Source organism: Phalacrocorax aristotelis, chromosome 2 (assembly GCF_949628215.1).
Source record: "Phalacrocorax aristotelis chromosome 2, bGulAri2.1, whole genome shotgun sequence".
NCBI lineage: Eukaryota > Metazoa > Chordata > Aves > Suliformes > Phalacrocoracidae > Phalacrocorax > Phalacrocorax aristotelis.
The window spans coordinates 914,439-934,077 of record NC_134277.1 but is presented as its reverse complement, the minus strand read 5'-3'; the positions used below and the strand labels follow the sequence as shown (position 1 = coordinate 934,077).

General features: G+C 68.7%; 2 protein-coding genes across 2 annotated transcripts in view; one reads left to right on the top strand and one right to left on the bottom strand.

Annotated features, from left to right (window-relative positions):
- The window catches only part of LOC142053979 (uncharacterized), a 40,035-nt gene extending 35,838 nt beyond the window's left edge, over positions 1-4,197 (top strand). Inside the window, 11 exon segments of the mRNA XM_075086185.1 lie at positions 878-991; positions 993-1,034; positions 1,036-1,059; positions 1,061-1,117; positions 1,119-1,230; positions 1,233-1,282; positions 1,378-1,504; positions 1,969-2,082; positions 2,549-2,659; positions 2,811-2,930; positions 3,066-4,197. Of these exon segments, the coding sequence (XP_074942286.1) occupies positions 878-991; positions 993-1,034; positions 1,036-1,059; positions 1,061-1,117; positions 1,119-1,230; positions 1,233-1,282; positions 1,378-1,504; positions 1,969-2,082; positions 2,549-2,659; positions 2,811-2,930; positions 3,066-3,802 (1,608 nt within the window). The 3' untranslated portion in view covers positions 3,803-4,197.
- A 2,579-nt stretch (positions 4,198-6,776) lies between these two features.
- LOC142052296 (uncharacterized) lies at positions 6,777-12,599 on the bottom strand. The gene is made up of 4 exons (XM_075082115.1): positions 12,395-12,599; positions 10,041-10,675; positions 8,526-8,729; positions 6,777-7,932 (listed from the first exon to the last, which is right to left on the bottom strand). Exons 2-4 carry the CDS (start codon positions 10,576-10,578, stop codon positions 6,905-6,907), a joined length of 1,770 nt encoding a protein of 589 aa, XP_074938216.1. The 5' UTR covers positions 10,579-10,675; positions 12,395-12,599; the 3' UTR covers positions 6,777-6,904.
- Between the last annotated feature and the right edge of the window lie 7,040 nt (positions 12,600-19,639).

Below are 19,639 nucleotides of genomic sequence, written 5' to 3'. Positions count from 1 at the left end.
CGGGATGTCCCCGTGCCCCCGGGATGCTCAGCACTTCTGATGCAGAATGTCCCCAAGATGCTCAGTACCTCTGACCCAGGATGTCCCCATGTGTCCCCGGGATGTCCCCGGGCACCTCTGACCCAGGATGCCCACGTGTCCCCAGGGCATCCCCAGGATGTCCCCCAGCACCCCTGGCCCAGGCTGCCCCATGCCCCCAGCTGCTCCCAGCCCACCTGGCCCCATCCTGCTCCCGCAGGGGTTCCTGCCTGGGCAGGGAAGCCCCCGCAGCAGCGGGGGCATGGGGTGCCAGGGAGGTGGTGGCTGCCCTGTGGGTCTGGCGGCTGCCCACGCAGCACGGTGACCCGCCTGGCGCTGGCCAGTGTCCCATGGGGACTCTGCAGCTGCCACGGCTGCACTGCAATCCCTCCCCACCCCGCCAAGAGGGACACATCCCGCCCAGCAGGGCTGGTGGGCCCTCCTTTTGGCTGCCCCTCACCGCCCCCTCAGGCCCATCTGCCCTGTCCCCTTCTAGAGCTCACACCAGGCCCCAGCACCTCCTTCCTCGTTTGGGCAGCACCGACCGCTCCAGGGGCCAAATCCTGTCCGGCCAAGTCATTAGCAGGGGGTGGGCACGGTGGCGGCCGTCGGGCAGGTCCCCAGCGGTGCCCGGGGCTGGCAGGACCCTTCCCACAGCCCGGGCAGGCAGGGCTGCCGGCTTTGGCTACGTGGGTGGCTGTAGGGGTCCCCGGCAGGGTGCTGGGGCGGCGGTGGGCAGCAGTGGCCAGAAGTCCCCCAAATCAGGGGAAGTGGTGCCTGCCGCGGGGCCGGGGCTCTGTGCGTGACCCGGGGGGGTGACCGTGGGCCCCCTCCCACCCATGTCCTCCCCATGGCCCAGGTGCAGGAGTGGAACATGGAGGCCCCCCACCTGATGCCGCTGCAGCCGCCGCTGCTGCCGGAGCGGGCGCACGTGCGGGAGGCGCAGCTCCACTCCGCCGAGGCCTCCCTCTGGGACCGTGGTGGCCACGGTGCAGGCGATGGAGAGGAAGATCGACCCTCCTCGCCACCCGCCTGCTCAGCCTTGGAGGGTCGGTCCGGCACGGCCGAGAAGAAGCTCCTGGACTGTGAGAAGACGGCCAATGGAGTTCGGGAACCAGCTGGAGAGCAAGTGGGCCGTGCTGGGCACCCTCATCCAGGAGTACGGGCTGCTCCAGCGGCGCCTGGAGAATGTGGAGAACCTCCTGAAGAACAGGACTTCTGGGTGCTGCGGCTGCCTCCCGGTCCCCGGGGCGAGGTCCCCAAGGTAACGGTTCCCGGGGGGCTGCGGGCCGGGCAGGGGGACCCTGGGCTCCCCTGCGAGCGGGCGCTGCTGAGCTGCCCGGGGGCTTGTCCCTGCAGGTGCCGGTGACATTTGTTGACATTGCCGTCTACTTCTCGGCAGAGGAGTGGAAGAATTTGGAGGAGTGGCAGAAAGAGCTGTACAATAACCTGGTGAAGGAGAACTATGAGTCTTTGATCTCCCTGGGTAAACATCCCTTTTCGCCCCTTTCCCAGCAGGGTGGGGTGATGGCTGAGTCTCCCCAGAGGGTCCCAGATGTGGGTGCCCTGGTGCCCCGGGAGCGGTGGGTTGTGGCACACGCTGTGGCCCCAGGGCCTCCTGTTTAGGGGAGACCCCTCTGCGGCTCATGGTGTGTGCGTGGGTACAGGATGAGGTGTTGTGCCGTGCCATGCTGGTGCTGCTGCGTGGGGCAGCCCATGGTGCCTGGCCCTGGGGAGCCAGAGCGGGTCCGAGCCCCGCAAAAGCGATGGCTTGAGTGTTTGCGCTGCACAGGCCTCCGGCACAGATGTCGTGCCAAATTCCGCCAGGAGAGATGCCAGGGCCTGGCAGCCCTGTGTGCCCCCCGAGTGTCCCCCCATCTCTCGGCGACGGGGAGGGTCGGGCGGGCACAGCCCCGCCACCGGTGCCAGCTGTGCTGTCTCCCCATGCAGACGGTGCCCTCTCCAGAAGCGAGGCGCAGCCCCGCACCGAGCGTGGGGAGGGACCCTGCATCCCCGAGCAGAGGGAGCTGGAGCAGAGGGAGCTGCCACAAGACACCTGCGCAGGTGAGGCAGTGCCGGGTGCCACCACATCCCCAACACCTCCTACCTTGTGTTTTCCCACCCCGCTGCTTGCCCTGGGGATGTCCCTGCTCCTTCGCCGCCAGTCCAGGCCCCACAGGGAGCTGGAGCCCCACTGCATGACGGGGGCCACCACGAATGACCCTGGAAAATCCCCCATGACTGATGTACTGGGCTCTTAGGCATCCATTGCTGGGAGAGCCATGCATCCCCCACTGCCACCACGTCATGTCAGAGCCTGTGGGCTGTCCCAGTCACCCATCCCCAAGGGCTGTGCTAAGGTGACCCATCCCCACATCTTCCCGGGGGTGTTTGATGCCCCATAACTGCTGTGGGACGGGGATGTCCCATGTGGCCGGAGTCGGGGGGTCCCACACCCAAAAGCGTGTTGGCCACGGGTCACGTTGTGCGGCCACAGCCTGGCACCAGCCAAGTCCCTCCTTGCACACAGAGTCGCTGATCTCCACCTCCGACATCCTGTCCCGGATCAAGCAGGAGGTGGCCTTTGTGGGGGAGCAGCAGTTCACGGAGGAGCGGGGAATGCCGGCGGACCCCTGCGCAGGTGAGCCCGGGGCTGTGCCGTGCACCCACCAGCTGCCCAACGCCAGCAGCAGCCGCTGCCTTTTGGAGTTGCTGCCTCCCCGAGCCTGCCTGGTGCAGGATGTGGCCCCGCTCGGCTGAGTCCCCATCCCTGTCCCTGTCCTTCCCTGCAGGCGCGGACGCCCTGATCACGGCGCATGACTTCTTGTCATGGATCAAGCAGGAGGAAGAGCCCTGCGTCCGCGAGCCCTGGGAGCTGCCAGAGAGGGAGATGCTGACGGGTCCCGGTCCCGGTGAGTGATGCTGAGCCCGGCCCCGTGGGGCTGGGATGGGGCTGGGGGTGAAGCACCCACCCAGTCTGGGCTGGGGCTCAGGGGCATAGCCAGTGTCACTGGCAGCACTGACCAGAGCCTTTCCCTCCCCTGCAGCCAGCGAGGGGCTGCTGGTGAAGACAGAGGAGCGGTGCCCCCACGCTGAGCCCCCCGAGGAGGTGGGTTTGCCGGGTGGCTCTGGGGAGCTGCTCTTCCCTGGCACAGGCTTCGGGAGCCCCGAGGGACAGGCAGCGGCGGCGGCAGCGGCGGCGGTGGCGGCTCTGCCGGCACAGCACAGACTGGGCAAAGCCCCAGGCTCAGAGCCGGGGCTGGGGGCTGAGGCGGTGGGTGTCCCCACCGCGACGCCAGGACCCGCTGAGGAGCGGCCGCACGGCTGTGCCGAGTGCGGGAAGAGCTTCAGCGGGAAGAAGAGCCTGCGGATCCACCAGCGGAGCCACGCGGCCGAGCGCCCCTACCCCTGCGCCGAGTGCGGCAAGAGCTTCAACTGCCACTCGGGGCTGGTGCGGCACCAGATGATCCACCGCGGCGAGCGGCCCTACAAGTGCGCCGAGTGCGGCAAGTGCTACAGCCGCAAGGAGCACCTGCAGAACCACCAGCGGCTGCACACGGGCGAGCGGCCCTTCGCCTGCACCGCCTGCGGCAAGAGCTTCATCCGCAAGCAGAACCTGCTCAAGCACCAGCGCATCCACACCGGCGAGCGGCCCTACCAGTGCCTGGCCTGCGGCCGCAGCTTCCGCTACAAGGAGTCCCTCAAGGATCACCAGCGGGTCCACGGGGCCGAGGCGGGTCCCCCTCCGCTTCCCCCCGCCGGCATCATGCCCCCCGGGGACTAGGGGCCGCCCCACCGCGGACTGACGCCCCCCGGGATGGGGGCAGGCTCCAGCCACGCAGCTTCCTACCAAATACAGGCGCCTGGCTGGGGTGGGGGGCACGGGGAGCCCCTCGGGGGGCCATGCCCCTGCAGGTCCCCCCCACCCGGGCCGGCCCCTGCCACGGATGGACGCTCTTCGGCCCCCACCGCTCCCCTTACCAGACAATCTCGCTGCACAGGATGGGGAGCAGCCCCCCACCGCGTCCCCACGCCGCCACCCCCCCCGCCTGCCGCTCTGCTCCTCAGTTCCCGCTGCTTATTTTTACTGCCCCCGCCCCGCGCCGTCCCGCTCTGTACAGTGCTTGGGGTGTAGTTTTGTATGGACAATGCGATACAGAATAAAGTCGTGCTGGGCTGTAGCGCCTTTGCCCCCCGCCCCAGCCCCACGGGGTCCCCCATTTCCCCTAGGGTCCTGCAACCACACTCCTGCCCCATCCCCATGGTTCTGCACCCAGGAAGGCAGCAGCCGTGCCTGCAACCTTGGGGATGGGGATGTGGTGGGGGGAAGCATAGCACAGCACGGGGCAGGGTCTGCCAGCGGTCCCAGTGTCAACGGCTGCAGCGGCCTTGTGTGGGCTGGGCTGTGCAGAGACCACCACCACCAGAGCAGGGGGTGGCTGCACCCATGGGTGAATCCCTGCAGGGGGAGGGAAGGGCAGGCAATGCTGCTCCGGGGCAGTGCGGGGTCGCGGGTCTCCCCAGGCAGCGGCACCCCCTGACCCAGCAGGGACCCCTCCCCTGCCAACCCCTGTGAAACCCTTTCTAGGCTCTCTGATTCCCAACATATCTCATTTTTCCTGCCTTTCCCCAAAACTGGTGGGCAGCAGGCTGTGGCCATGCCCGCCCCACGGCACAGACCCCGTGCCTACCTCCCTGCACCCCCTACCCCCTTCTGCAAATCATTTCCCCAATGAATAAAACACAACCGGCCAGCAATGCCCGGCTAACACTGGCAGCAGCGGTACAGGCAGTGCTCCCAAACCACCTGCCTTCATTTAAGCTGACTGACAGACTGACACCCCCACCCCCAGCTCCTGCCCACCGTCACTGAACTGGTCCCAGATCCCTCCTACCCTTGAGTTGAGTCTAGAAGTTATTTACGCACAGTTTTAACCACAGCCATGGAAAGCCGTGTCCTCTTCTCCAGGCACGATGGCAGGGCCCCTGAGCTGGGTGTCACCATCCCCACAAGGGAGCCGGTGACCCTGGGAGGCCCCGAGCGATGCCGGTGACCCAGCAAGTGCCGTGGCTCGTGCGGCTTTGCTCCACTGCTGGTGCTGGTGGTGCTGCCCCGCTGCCCCCGGCCCAGGGTGGCTGCACCCACCTGCCCGGGTGGCAAAGGAGCTGACACCAAGCGGGGACATGGCCGTGGGACCCTCCGTGCTGCAGCTGGGGCGGGGGGCATCAGCCCAGGGTGGGCTTTTTAGCTGTGTTGTCATCCCAGTGTGGGCTGCAGCCCGAGGAGGAGGCAGGGTGTGCGGGGCTGGAGCTCCCTGGGGAACTTGGACACTGCCTGGGGACACCCACATGCTGCCCAAGGGGCCTCGCACGCTGCCTGGCGACCCTACCCACTGCGTGGGGCCCTGCACGCTCCCTGGGGACTCCACACGCTTCCCAGAGGATCACACCTGCTGTCCCTGAGCTGTCCCGCCGCTCCACAACCACGCAGGCAGCCGAGACCCCGGGTGCTGGGCTCCCCAAGATGAGTGGGGTGAAGTTTGGTGCTGAGTCTGGGGTCGTTCGCCCCATGGGCTTGCCCCTGTGCTGGGCTGTGTCAGGGCAAGCCCATGGGGCGAACAACCCTGTATTGCAGCACAGCACCCAGCCAGGCAGGCTGCGTCACGGGGGGGCTGCCCACACAAACCCCCCCCAGCCGGCTCAGGGCAGGCCAGCGCGGCAGCATGTCGGCACCACCGGGGATTTCAGCAGGGAGGAACCACGGGCAAGCGGTGAATTAGCAGCATGACACAGCAGCCGAGCAGCGTTGGCGCAAGCGAGCAGGGACCCGGGGTGGCAGAGGAGGCTCGGGGACTTCCCTGAGGCTACACAGGGAGCCGGGAGGGGACAGGACCCCCGCCGGCACTGCAGGGAGGCAGGGCAGGGGTGTGGGGGTCTGCCACGGGCAGCAGCTGCTTGCATGGCTGCGAGTGGACTGGGGAGGAGGATGTGGGGAGCACATGGTCCCCTCCAGCCCTGCAAGGGGCTGCCTTTGTAAGGGGAGGATTAACCCTGCCACCCCAGTGAGCGCCATGGCGGGCAGTGCTGCCGGCTCGGCTCGGCACGGCCGGCACCCGGCCCAGCTCCTGGCCGAGAGGGGAGCCAGCACAGGAAGGTTCGCAGCGGGCAGTAGGTCCCGCTCGCCCAGGACCCCCTTCACCGCGCCACCCCAGCACCGAGTCCACACACAGAGACAGCTTTTCTGTTTTTTGGGGATGTTGGGTTTTTTTTAACAGAAGTTCATGGTTATATGCAAATTAGGTCATTAAATGATTTGCATAAAATGTTCGCACATCAGCGACTAAGTGTTCCTAACTCCCCACCCCCCGAAAGGTAGTAATCCTACTCAACTAGCGCTGTCACACGGCCCCGCTGACACCTGCGCACGCCTCCCCGCCACGCGCCCCGCTCGCCCACGCGGGCCCGGCCGGCCCCGCACGCCCCGGGCTGCCCACGCAGGGCCGCGGGCACGGGCAGGCCTCCGGGCCGCTCGCACGCCTTACACGCGCTTGCGTATCGCCGCCTCCCCTCCCCGGGCACGCGTGTGTGCCCGCCGTGCTCCCGGCGTGCGCAGCGCCGGCCGCCCGCGCCCTCCCCCCACCCCCCCCCGCGTACCTTCCCCGTGCCGGCGGGGGCTTAGGCGTGCCGGCGGGGTGGGCGCCAACCTCGCTGGCGGCCGCACGCTCGCATACATCTCCTTGCGAGCCAGGCGGCTCCCACGCACATCCACGCACGCCGTTCCCCCCACGCGCACACCCCTCTGTCCGTGGCCAGAGCCCCGCGCGCAGGCACCGGGGAGGGCCGCAGGCACACCAGGTCCTTCGCGGGACAGCGTCCCCGCCCGTCCCTAGCTGTTGGTGAGGAAGAGCCGTCTGTGTCTGGAGGCAGAGCCACGTGGCCGGCCCCGACGCCGGCCCCGGCCCCGGTTTCCGAAGGGGCTTCGGCTGGGCACGGCGGTCTCTCCCCAGCTGGTGGTCCCGGCCTGTGGCTCGGGGAAGCTGGGCTCGGCTTTGGGCTGCTCGAGGAGCGGGCTGGGGTCCGGCCGGGGCTCTGCCGGCGGCGCCTGGCTCTGCCGGGCGCTGGCCCTCTCCTGGCGCAGGTAGCGCAGCTCGTCGCGGATGTCCGTCAGGACGCCCAGCAGGCGAAACTGGAGCTCGCGGTCGCGGGCCCTCTCCTCGCGCTGGGTGGCCCGCTCCTCCTGCCACATGGCCAGCTCCTGGTGGTACAGCTGGTCCCACTGCTCCTCCAGGTCCAGCAGGTGATGGATGTTAGTCCTCCAGCTCTCCCGGCGGTCCTCCCGCAGGCGGGAGCAGCCCAGGCCGCGGGGCGGGCCGGGGGCAGCGGGGGCGTCCCCCGGGGGGGAGGCCGAGGAGGGCAGCGACTCCTCGGTCAGGGCCCCGTGCAGCGGGGAGCGGGCCGGCGGCTCCTCCTCTGCCGTCGGCTTCTCCCAGGTGGGCCCCATCAGTACCCTGGGCAAAGCGCCCATCTCCGGGCCCGGGCCCCCCGCCTGCTCCTCGGGGTGCGAGGAGTCGAGCCCGCGGCCCAAGGGGGGCAGGTCGGACACCCCCTCGTGGCCCCAGTCCGAGTGAGCGTCCACGGGGTTGAGAGGGTCCTCGGGCAGGGAGGTGACAGAGCCCTGGGAGCTGCACCTGCGGATCAGCATGGCCTGGCGGGACAGTTTCATGTCTTCCTCTGCTGACATGGGAGCCTCGGGCCCAGGCTGCATCCCCACGGCCCCACCGTGGCCCCTCTCCACCTCCCGGCCTTCGCGTTCCTCCTCCTCCGACATGGAGGCATAGGAGACCAGGGACTCGTTTCGCAGGGACGGGGAAATGGCTGACATGTCCGGAGTCCGCAGCTCCGGTCCCGACTCGGCTAGAAGAGAAGAGAAGCCCTCCGGTGAACCCCAGCTGCTACCCTGGCCCCCTGCCCCTCCCCGACACACGGACATCCCTGTCACGGCCATCCCTGAGGGATAAAGGAGGCCACCGTGCCCCGTGTGTGCATCCCTCACCCATGCCTGCCTCACACGTTCCCCAGGCCCCTGCAGCAAGTCCCCCAGGCTCCTGGCATGACGCAGGGATGGCCATGGCCTTTGCCTTCCCTTGAATTTGCCGCCTCCTCTTGCCACCAGACAACTCCCAGTGGTTACAAAGCTGTGCTCCGGGTTCCCTGTTACGCATCCGCAGCCCTTTGGGACTCGCAAACCAGGAGACGATCGCACGGGCCAGGCAGGCGCAGGGAAGCACCTCTGATCAGGGGATCCCCTGCAGTGCCACCCCCAGCCCCACGCCGAGGGCTGCATCCAGCCCCACCAGCAGTGCAGCGCTGTGCCAGGACCAGCCTCTCAGTGCAAACCACCGCCGCAACCTTTGACCGGCTGCCGTGCTCCCAGCAGATCGCCACCCAGACCCTACACCCTCCCTCCACCGCCTAAAGCCCCGCAGCAGCCTGTCCCGGAGCCTTACCCGAGCTGCTCTGTCCTTCCCCTCGGCTGTACTCGCAGATGACGGAGGGGTCGGGGCTCTGCACCGCCAGACGGGGCACGGCAGAGCCCTCCACGTCAGGCAGGGACGAGGGCTGCCCGTTGGTGTCGATGTAGATGCTGGGGTGGCTCACGCCAGGCTGCAGGTGCATGAAAGACTGCTTGGTCACGCCGGGGAAGAACAGATCTGTGGGACAGAGAGAATTCAGCCTCAGCCGCTGCGATGATGGCACCAGCAGCTCACGCGTGCCCACAGAAAGGGCTCCCCAGAAGAAGGGTCCCACGGGAATCTGCAGGGGACCAACGCTCCGTGGGGGACGCTGTTGCACCGAGGCAAGGCCGGCCCACGCGGTCGCTCACCCTCACCCCCTGGGACCGTCCTGAACTCGCTTGGCCCTGAGGGAGTTGGCATCCCCTAAATGTTCCCTCCAGCCCAGAGGTTTTCTGCTTTGCAGCAAGATGGGCATCTGGTTCAGAGACAACGCGAACCTGAACCGAGTGAAACGAGACCCACGCCACCCACCCGTCCCTGCTGAAACCTAACGGGCCGAGCTGAAATCCAAGAGCAGCGGAAGGAGCAGCAGCAACTAGCCCTGGTGTCCCCTGGGGACACAAAGAAGCCAGACACATCCCCTTGGTGGAAATGAAAGGGCAGGGCGGGTATGTGCCTCCTGCCCAGCACCAAAGCCAAGCCAGGGTGTACCCGTGGGCCCAGCTCAGCCCTACTGCAAGACCGATGTTGGGTTTTTCGCCAACATCTTCCCGCTGAGCATCTCTTGGGCATTGGAGCTAAGCAGGCGCTACCCTAAGCAGGACCAGTGAGAGGGCTCTGTGCTCTGCGGGAGGCTGAGACACGGGTTTGCTCTGCAGGCGACGGAAGGGTCGAAGGCACGGCCCCATTGAGAAGGCACGGCCCTGGCCACGCAAGGCACCTGTGTGCAGGATGCTGTGGGAGGATGGTGGGACTTTGCACTGAAGCAGCTGCTCCCACTCCCTCTGACCTCAGCTAACCGTGGGGGACAGTGGCCCTGAAAGGGACAGGGGAAGTTGAATCCCATCCCGTCTTCTACCAGTTGCCTTTAGGGGGTATTCATCCAGGCCAGGCATTGGATCAAATTAAAGAAAAAAAAACCCAAAAAGACACGCTCCCACAAAGTTTGAGATGTTCTTATTGATCCCAGGGTATTTCCACAGTGGATTTTTAACTCTGGCGCACGCAGTTTCCAACCCTGGTGGTTTGCTACTCGGATACAATAGGACCACGGCCCTGCCAGATGCTGTAATCCCGACACAAACCGCGTACGAGAGCAAAACCCCAAAGTCCCCTTCCACGATCAGCGCTGGCTGGCACAGAACGCAAACCTCGGCACACCCCGGCACTTGGGGGAACTGTGGCCTGGTGACGTGACCAGGCCGGACACCACTTGGAGGGTGCAGGTGGGAACACAGCACAGGGCTCTGTTACTCCCACTTTCCCCAAAGAGCCACCACGACTAACCTGGGTCCAAGATGATTTCGGTCTCCGAGTCGTGGCTGGCCTGAAGGAAGGTGGAAGCCACCATCTTCTCCAGGGGCGTGAGGCGCGGCTTGTGGAGGGGCCCACCAGCACGGTTCATGGGCAGGTGCTTCTTGGAGGTGATCTTTTTCTTGACGTCCAACCGCAGGTCGCGCCACTTGTGCTTGAGGTCGTCGATGGAGCGTTCGGTGTAGCCCAGGAAGTTGACGCGGCTTTGGATTTGGGTCCAGAGCTGCTTCCGCCGCACGGGGTGAGCCCGCAGGGCTTCAGACCCATACAGGGCGCTGAAATGCCGGACCACATTCCAGACCAGCGTCTCAGTCTCGTCATTGGAGAAGTTGGCCTTCCTCTTCCGGCCAGACGCTGGCATCGCCTGCGAGGCTGCGGCAGAGGTGGAAGGGGCACAATTGAACCTCGGTCCCCACTCCTCTCTGTCAGCTCCTGGGGGGAACATGGGGCTGCGGGAGCCCGAGGGAGCCGCGGAGGAGGGAGCCGAAGCAAGAGCCCCTGAGGCATCCATGGCAGGGGAGGCTTGGGCCGGGGAGGATCTAAAGAGCCGCTTCGGCACACCACGCGGCAGGGGGGCACCTCATCCCCTCGCCCCAGCTCGAGAGCACCTGGGAGGGAGAAAAGGAAAGGGCAGCGGTGGGTGGCGGCAGCATGGGGTGACGGTGAGGGCCCCCAGCCCTCTCCAACCAGAGGCACCCGGGGGCCCCCAGCCAGCTACCACGGGGGATACAGAGAGGGTCACGGTGCACCCATTGGGACCGTGATGGAGGCCACGGTGAGGGTCACGGCACACACCTCAGGGCCACGGCGAGCACACCTTAGCCATGGCACGCGCTTCGGGGCCATGGCAAGCGCCTCAGGGCCATGTGGAGGGTGACAAGGAGCACCCCAGGGCCAGGCTGAGGGCTACGGGGAGCACCTCAAGGCCACAGCGAGGGCCTTGCAGCCACATTGACAGCAAGGGCAAGTGCCTCAGGACACGGCTTTGGCAAGCACCCCAGGGCCACTGCAGGAGCCACAGCAACAACTTCAGGGCCACGGCCACCGCTGCTGGGCCACAGCGAGCACCACAGCGAGGGACTCGGCCATGGCCAGCACCTCAGGTCCACAGCAAGGGCCTTGATGATGGCAAGCACCTTGGCACTGTGGCAAGGGTCACAGCCACGGTGAATGCACCAGTGCTGCAGCACGGGGCCTTGGGGTCATGGTGAACATCTCACGGCCACAGCAAAGACCTTGGCTATGATGCAGGACTTGGCAAGTGTCTCGCCTATGGTGGGACCCTCAGGTTCCCAGTGAGGACCTTGGGGCCACAGTGAGACCCTGAGGGCCCCAGCGAGCATCTCAGGTTCCCAGTGAGGACGCTGGGGCCATGGAGAAGTCCTTGGCCATGGCGAGCATAAGGCCAGAGCAAAGACATTACCGAAAGCCTTGGCCATGGTGAACACCTCAAGCTCCTACTGAGGGTCTTGGAGCCATGGCAAAGACCGTGGCCACGGCAAGTGCTTCAAGGCAATGGTGAAGGTTGTGGTGCATGCCTCAAGCTCCCAGTGAGGGCCTCAGGGCTGTGGTGAAAACCATGGCCATGGCACAAGCCTTGGCCACAGCGAACACCTCAAGCTTTCACAACAGCTTTCAGGCTACAGCAAAGACCAAGACCATGGCAAGTGCTTCAAGGCGATGGCGAAGACCTCGGCAAAGACCTTGGCCATGGCCAACACATCAAGCTCCCGTTGAGTGCCTCAAGACCCTGGCAGAGCCCATGGCCAGGGCACAAGGTCTCAGGCTCGTGGCAAAGCCGCCGGCCACGGTGAGCCCCCGCAGGCCCCGCCGCGAGCCCCGGCGAGGCTCTCCACCGCAGCACGCCCCAAGCGCCACGGCGCAGCCCTGGGCCCCGCCGACCCCCTCGGCCCCCCAGCACCACGGCAGAGCCCTCAGCCGCCCTCAGCATCTCCGGGCCCCGCTGGGAAGCCACCGGCGGCCGCCTCAAGGCTTTGGCCGAGCGCCTCAGACCCTCGCCCACCCTCCCCACGGTACAACGGCCTCTCCCCCCCACTTCAGCTGCCCCGGGGATGGGGGGCGGGGGGTAGCCGGTTACCGGCTGCACCCCCAGGGCAGGGCCGGGGCCTTCAGCGGGCGGCTTTTGTTCGCGCTTCCGCCGGGCACCGGGGACAAAGGGGCCGGGGCCGGTGCCTGCCCCGCGGCGGGGTCGGAGGGGGGGCCCGGGGGGGGGGGGGGGGGGGGAAGCACCGGCCCCGGCCGCGGGCCTTTCCCCCCCGCACCCCCCAACCCCTCAGCACCCCCCGGGGCAGGGCGGCGGCGCCTACCTGTGCCGGGGACGGGCGTGCGGAGGGAGGGGGGTTGGGGGGAGCGGGGGGGCGGCGGCGGAGGGGCCGGGCTCGGAGGGGGGCTCAGCTCCGGCGGCGGCGGCGGGTAATGGCTCCCGCCTCGGCGGAACTCGCCTTCATTTCCTCCGCCTCCGAGCGGCGCGGCGCGGCGCGGCGCGGGCCCGGCGCGCGCCCGACCGGCCGCCCTTGCGCGCCCCCTGGCGGCGGCGCCGCGCGGCCGCGGAGCGACGCGGTACGGCGGGGCGGGGGGCGGGAACCACCCCCCCACCCCCGGCGGGGTCACGGTCTGCTCCGGGAGGACCCCTGCACCCCCCCCGGGCTTGTGCGTCCCGGTGGGCGCTTCCCTCTGCGACCCGTCCCTGCAACCCCGGGGGAGCTCCGTGCACACCCGTGACCGTGCAGCCCCCGTGGGGATCCCCGGAGCACCCCGACCCTGCGCCCTCCCCGGGTGCTCCTTGCACCCCACTAACTGTGCGTCCCGGTGGGCGCTTCCCTCTGCGACCCGTCCCTGCAACCCCGGGGGAGCTCCGTGCACACCCGTGACCGTGCAGCCCCCGTGGGGATCCCAGGAGCACCCCGACCCTGCGCCCTCCCCGGGTGCTCCTTGCACCCCAATAACTGTGCGTCCCGGTGGGCGCTTCCCTCTGCGACCCGTCCCTGCAACCCCGGGGGAGCTCCGTGCACACCCGTGACCGTGCAGCCCCCGTGGGGATCCCAGGAGCACCCCGACCCTGCACCCTCCCCGGGTGCTCCTTGCACCCCAATAACTGTGCGTCCCGGTGGGCGCTTCCCTCTGCGACCCGTCCCTGCAACCCCGGGGGAGCTCCGTGCACACCCGTGACCGTGCAGCCCCCGTGGGGATCCCCGGAGCACCCCGACCCTGCGCCCTCCCCGGGTGCTCCTTGCACCCCACTAACTGTGCGTCCCGGTGGGCGCTTCCCTCTGCGACCCGTCCCTGCAACCCCGGGGGAGCTCCGTGCACACCCGTGACCGTGCAGCCCCCGTGGGGATCCCAGGAGCACCCCGACCCTGCGCCCTCCCCGGGTGCTCCTTGCACCCCACTAACTGTGCGTCCCGGTGGGCGCTTCCCTCTGCGACCCGTCCCTGCAACCCCGGGGGAGCTCCGTGCACACCCGTGACCGTGCAGCCCCCGTGGGGATCCCAGGAGCACCCCGACCCTGCACCCTCCCCGGGTGCTCCTTGCACCCCAATAACTGTGCGTCCCGGTGGGCGCTTCCCTCTGCGACCCGTCCCTGCAACCCCGGGGGAGCTCCGTGCACACCCGTGACCGTGCAGCCCCCGTGGGGATCCCCGGAGCACCCCGACCCTGCGCCCTCCCCGGGTGCTCCTTGCACCCCAATAACTGTGCGTCCCGGTGGGCGCTTCCCTCTGCGACCCGTCCCTGCAACCCCGGGGGAGCTCCGTGCACACCCGTGACCGTGCAGCCCCCATGGGGATCCCCGGAGCACCCCGACCCTGCGCCCTCCCCGGGTGCTCCTTGCACCCCAATAACTGTGCATCCCGGTGGGCGCTTCCCTCTGCGACCCGTCCCTGCAACCCCGGGGGAGCTCCGTGCACACCCGTGACCGTGCAGCCCCCGTGGGGATCCCAGGAGCACCCCGACCCTGCACCCTCCCCGGGTGCTCCTTGCACCCCAATAACTGTGCGTCCCGGTGGGCGCTTCCCTCTGCGACCCGTCCCTGCAACCCCGGGGGAGCTCCGTGCACACCCGTGACCGTGCAGCCCCCGTGGGGATCCCCGGAGCACCCCGACCCTGCGCCCTCCCCGGGTGCTCCTTGCACCCCACTAACTGTGCGTCCCGGTGGGCCCTTCCCTCTGCGACCTGTCCGTGCAAGCCCCTGGATGCTGCTCGCACACCTGTTACCGTGCATCCCCCGTGCGCAGTACGCTGAGCACCCCTGGGTGCCCCTTGCACCCTCTTCTTTTGCACCCCAATGTCTGCACCTGCGGTACTCACTGCCCTGCACCCCCGTGGGAGCCCTGTGCACCCCCGTGATTGTGCATCCCCATGGGTGCTTCCCTGCACACCGCTGGGTGCCCCCTGCACCCCTTTCTTTTGCACCCCGATGTCCCCCCCACGGTACTCATCCCTGCACCCCTGGAGGAGTCCCTTGCAGCCCCATGATTACACGTCCCCATGGGCACCCCCCGTGCATCTTGTCCCTGCACGCCTCCCCCTCTGGTATCATTTGCACCCCCATGATTGTGCATCCCCGTGGGGTTTCCTCTGTGTACCCCATCCCTGCAGCACCCCGATGCCACTTGCACCCCCACAAGTGTGTGTCCCGGTTGCTAGTTCCCTATGCACCCCTGGGTGCCCCTTGCACCCCCTTCCTTTGCACCCCAACACCCCCACCCGCTGTACACACTGCCCCTGCACCCCTGGCAGTGCACAAGCACCCCCGTGAGCACCCCCCCGTGCAGCCTGGGCCTGCACCCCCTGCGCACTCCTTGCACCCTCTGATTGTTCCGGTGGGCACTTTCCTGTGCACATGGGGTGCCCCTCGCACCCCCTTCCTTTGCACCTCGATGCTCCCCTCCCAAAGTACTCACTGACCCTGCACCCCCTGGGGAGCCTTGTACCCCCGAGATTGTGCGTCGCCGGTGGGCACGTCCCTCTGCACCCCGTCCCTGCACCCCCAGGGTGCCCCTTGCACCCTGTGCCCATGTGCACCAACAGGCACCACTCGGTGCAGCCTGCCCTGTGCACCCCCCAGGAGCACCCTCTCCCACGTTCACTCTGGCAGACACCCGGGTGCCCCCTGCACCCCTGGGGGTGCCCTGGCACCCCCCGCACCCAGACATACACGTCCCGGGGCACCCTGCCCACGCAGCCCTAAGGGTGCTCCTTTCACTCTGTCCCATGCACCCCGATGGTGCTCAGTGCCTCACGCACCCCCAGGGGTGCCCCTTGCACCCTCTGCCCCGTGCACCCCGATGGGCACCCTGTGCACCCCACCCTGTGCACCCCTACAGGCAACCCCTGGCCAAAGTTACCCAGCACCCCAACAGGTCCCTGGGTGCACCCTGCCACATGAGATGGGTGCCCCTTGTACCCCCTGCCCCCTTCGCTGTGTCCCAGTGGGCACCCTGATGGGCACCCCCCACCCTGGACACCCCAACAAGCACCTCTTCTGAGTCCCTCCCAGGTGTGTCCCAACAGGCACCTCCTGCCCAAACCCCCCAGTGCCCCCACCAGGCGCTGCTGTGGGGACACGCCGGTCCCTGCCGTGGGCTATGGCCCAACCCGACGGCCTCCAGCTGCCCCTGGTTCCCCGTGCGCACGCAGGGGGTCATCCCCGTGCCCCATCCCGCCTCGGTCGGTGCAGCAGGGGATGGCAGCGGTCACCATGCCAAGGACAGGGTGCCTAGGGGGGCTGTGCAGGGGACCCCGGGGGTTGGCAGCCAGGTCCCTGCTGCCCGTGGGTGCTGCCCATGGCCCTGGGACCCAGGTGGGGATGGCAAGCATTGGGGTGCTGCAGGGACCCAGGAGCAGCCACGGTGTCCCCAGGCCGGGGGGTTCGTGTCCCCAAGCCAGGGTGAGGGAGGGGGAGTTTTGGGGTGGCCCCGCTGCCCCCCTGGCAGTCCCGGGTAGGCTCTGCCCAGCTCACGGTGGCGCTGGATGTGCTGTTAAAATATTACAATCACTACCCGTGCTGTGCTTTGCTGAATTCTGCCTTTTTAATGCCTGTTGCAAACCTCCGGGCACCGCGTGGTGACAGCAGGCGGTGGCACCCCGTCCCCCTGAACCCCCGTGGGGAGGAGCCACTGCCCCCGGCACAGCGAGAGCCCAGCACCACCCTGTCCCCCCTCCCCCAGCAAACACAACTACCCCACTCAGGGCAAATCCCCCCTGGAGGCAGCTCCACAACAGCTCCCACTGGCTGCAGAAGCCGCCCCCTGGGAGAAGGCTTCAGCAGTGGGTTTGTGACCCCGGCACTGCCACCGCCAGCCCCCGGCGCTGCCCCGATGGGTGACATCCAAAGCACGGTGGCTCTGCAGCCCCCGGGCACAGCATTCCCCGCCGGGCACCTGCTTTGCCCCTGAGCCACACAGACCCACAGCAAACCCCACGGCACAACTCAGCTGGCACTGCCGCAGGAGGCGGTGGCCAGGCCAGTCTGGTGACGGCCCCAGTGAGCACTGGTCCCTGTCATGGGCACGAACGGGTCTGGGCACATGTTGGCCGCTCCGCTCACTGCCTGGGAGGGGTGTCCCCGATGAGGGCTCGCCTGACACTGGCTGACACCATGTACACTGCATCCTCCAGGTCGTAGAAAGCCTGGAAGAGGTCCGGCGAGGTGGCCCGGCACTCCAGGTACCGCCGCAGCATGGCCAGGCTCCCCCAGACCTCCCGCTCCGAGGGGCAGGGCTGCACTGCCGCCGACGCTTCCACGTCCTCGCCCTCTGCTGTCCCCTCGTCCCCATCCGCCTCCGCTGTCTCCCCGTCGTGCTCCAGCTCCTCGTCCGTCAACGCACGGCGCTCCAGCTGCTCCTGGCTGAGCGGGCCGGGTGGCAGGGTGAGGGCCGGGGCCTCGGTGCCGGCGTCGGGGCTGACACCGGTGGCACGGAAGCAGCTGGCGATGAGCCCTGGGCGCACGTCGCCCCAGGCTTGCACCAGCATGTGCAGGGCATCCAGGAGGGTCGGCTGCCCTGCGCCACGCTCCGCCGTCAGCCACCTCAGCAACCGGCGCTGGTAGTGGCCCTTGAGGTCGCCGGTGATGCCGCGGTCCAGGGGCTGGGCCAGGGCGGTGGCCGGTGGGACGAAGACCATCCTGACATTGGAAAGCTGGAGGTAGGGGTGCACCTCGTGCTTGGCGAGGAGGAGGAGGACACTCTTCCCCTGCTGCCGCATCCCCTCGTTGAACTCCTGCAGCCATTCGGTGAAGAGGCTAGCGGTCACGCCGGCCAGGCTGCCGGCGCGGTAGCTCCAGGGCATCTGCCCTAGGTTGACGCCCTGCAGGCAGCGGGGCTGGGGGCTGTCCCCCACCACCCGCAGCGGGGCTTTCTCTGAGCCATCGGCGTTGGCGCAGAGCAGCAGCGTCAGCCGGTCGCCGGCACTCTCACCCTTGCTGGGAGAGCTGGCCGGGAGGAAGACTCCCGTCTCCCCGCAGGCGTAGATCTCAGAGGGTGCGTAGCTGCGGAGGAGGCCGGGCAGCACCACGCCGGCCCAGTGCTCGGCTGTGGGCTGCTCTGCGTCCCCTTTCTCCGCTGGTGGCTTCTTGAAGGCAAGGTTATGGCGTGCCCCGAATCGAGCCAGCCAGCCGCCGCTGGGCTCCGGGTCAGGCCGGCCCAGCGCCTCAGCGAGGTGTTTGGCCTTGAGCTGGAGGAGCGGGCCACTGACGGGCAGGTCGGCAGCACGGGCACCCTCCACCCAGCGCAGCAGGGCGGCCTCGAGGGCCACGTCCTTCCCCTCCCGCTTGCGTTTGCGCTCAGGGTCGCCATTGCGGTGCCACTCGCTCAGGATCCGCTCCTTGTTCTTGATGATGCGGCAGATCTGGGGCTGCGACACCCCAAAGCGCTTGGCCAGCTCGCTCTGCGACACCTTGGGGCCCTCCAGCATCTCCAGCACCCGCACCTTCTCCGTCAGTGACAGCTCCTTCCGTTCCTTCCGGGGTGCCGCCGTCCCCTCTGCCATCCCTGGGGAGCGTCCGGCACAGGGGGCCGGGCGGCAGGGGCTGCCCGCAGCAGGGGACCCGGCCCCCAGCCCCGCCGGCTCGGTGAAGCCTCTTACGCAGCGGCCACAGGCGTAGGCACGCTCCCCGCCGTGCGCCAGCCGGTGCCGCACCAGGTCCGGTTTCTGCCCGAAGCCTCGGCCACACTCAGCACACTCGAGCGGTGGCTCCCCAGCCCGGCAGCGGCGGCTCTCGAAGGCAGGCAGCGGCGGGATGAAACCCCCGTTACCGGCACCGGGATTCGGCTCCGGCTCGGGGACGCCGCAGTAACTGCAGCCCCGCTCCCGCAGCGGGACAGGGAAGTCGCCGGCGCCACTGCGGCGGGTTGGGGGGGATCTGGGTGGCGGGGACACCCCCTCCTCGCTCTTCACCTCCTTCCCCAACCAGTCTCCTGCGGAGACAGGGGCACGTTGGGGAGCGACCCCCTCACCGGGAACGGTGCGGGGTTGACCCCTCCGGTTTGGCAGGATTCGGCCCATCGCCCACTCCCACCCGGCCCCCCATGTCCCGCTCACCCTGGGAGGGGCCGGCGGGTGCCGTGCGTGGCCGGGGGCTCCGGTGCTCCCCGTAGGGCCCCGCCGCCTCCTCCCCTCGCTCCACCTCGGCCAGGATGTCGGGTTTGGTGACGGCGTAACCTGTCACGGAGACAAGAGGAGGGACAGCCGGTGATGCCACCGGTGATGCCGCCACACGGCACTGCGGTGGCCGTTCGTGACAGGCCTGGGCTGCTGTTCCTCTGCCACAGCTCCCCCGTGGGGACGGGGACACCGGCAGTCCGGCGGTGACACCGGAGCCGCCCTGCAGCCGCCTGCTCCCGCCACCCACCGGGGCCGGTGCCAAGGTGCCACCAGCCTCCCTCACGGCCAGGCCGTGACCGGCAACGCCAGCGCCGGTGCCGGGCAGGACCCGCGTGCCTCACCCAGGGCAACGGGGCGCTCGCGGTCCTCCTTCATGGCACCGTCACCGTCCCGGTTCCTCGGGGGGGACGCGGCAGCTGCTCCCGGTGCTGCTCCCGGTGGCGCCTCGCCTACGGGAGGGACGGTGACGGTTGAACGATGGGCCGTACCGGCATGACGGCGCACGGCCGGCCGCTTGGCAACGACCCCAGTGGCGCGGGCAGGGGGACCGGGCACCAGCGGGGCCACCGGGGGCCGCCCGTGGAAAGCGGCCGGGGACGGGCCCGCCGAGTCCCGGTGGGCCGCGGCGACGCGCCGGTGCCGTACCTGAGCCGGGCCCCGTCCCCTCCCGTCTGATAGGGCCCGACTGGGCCCGGTGCGGCCCCGTCCCCGCCCGGCGCGTCCCCGCTGCCGGTGGCGGGAGCGCGCGCGTCGGCACACCCGCGCCCGCCACGCCCCTCCCACTCTGCCCACCCATTGGCCCGCCGGCTAGCGGGCGCCGCGAGGACTGGCCGAACCGCCGCCCAATCAGCGCCAGGTCGGGGGACGCGGCGGCGGCGGCTCCTCCTCCCCGCTGCGCTTGCTCGGTCCGCCGAGCCGCTAGGTGTCGCTGCGCCGCCCGCCCACCGCCG

Bases quoted from the DNA above. Each gene is read 5' to 3' on its own strand.
- LOC142052296 (XM_075082115.1), bottom strand. From the start codon at position 10,578: ATGGATGCCTCAGGGGCTCTTGCTTCGGCTCCCTCCTCCGCGGCTCCC. The intron at 8,730-10,040 runs GTTAGTCGTGGT...TCTGTCCCACAG, and splicing joins CGAAATCATCTTGGACCCAG to ATCTGTTCTTCCCCGGCGTG. The intron at 7,933-8,525 runs GTAAGGCTCCGG...CTTCTCTTCTAG, and splicing joins GGAAGGACAGAGCAGCTCGG to CCGAGTCGGGACCGGAGCTG.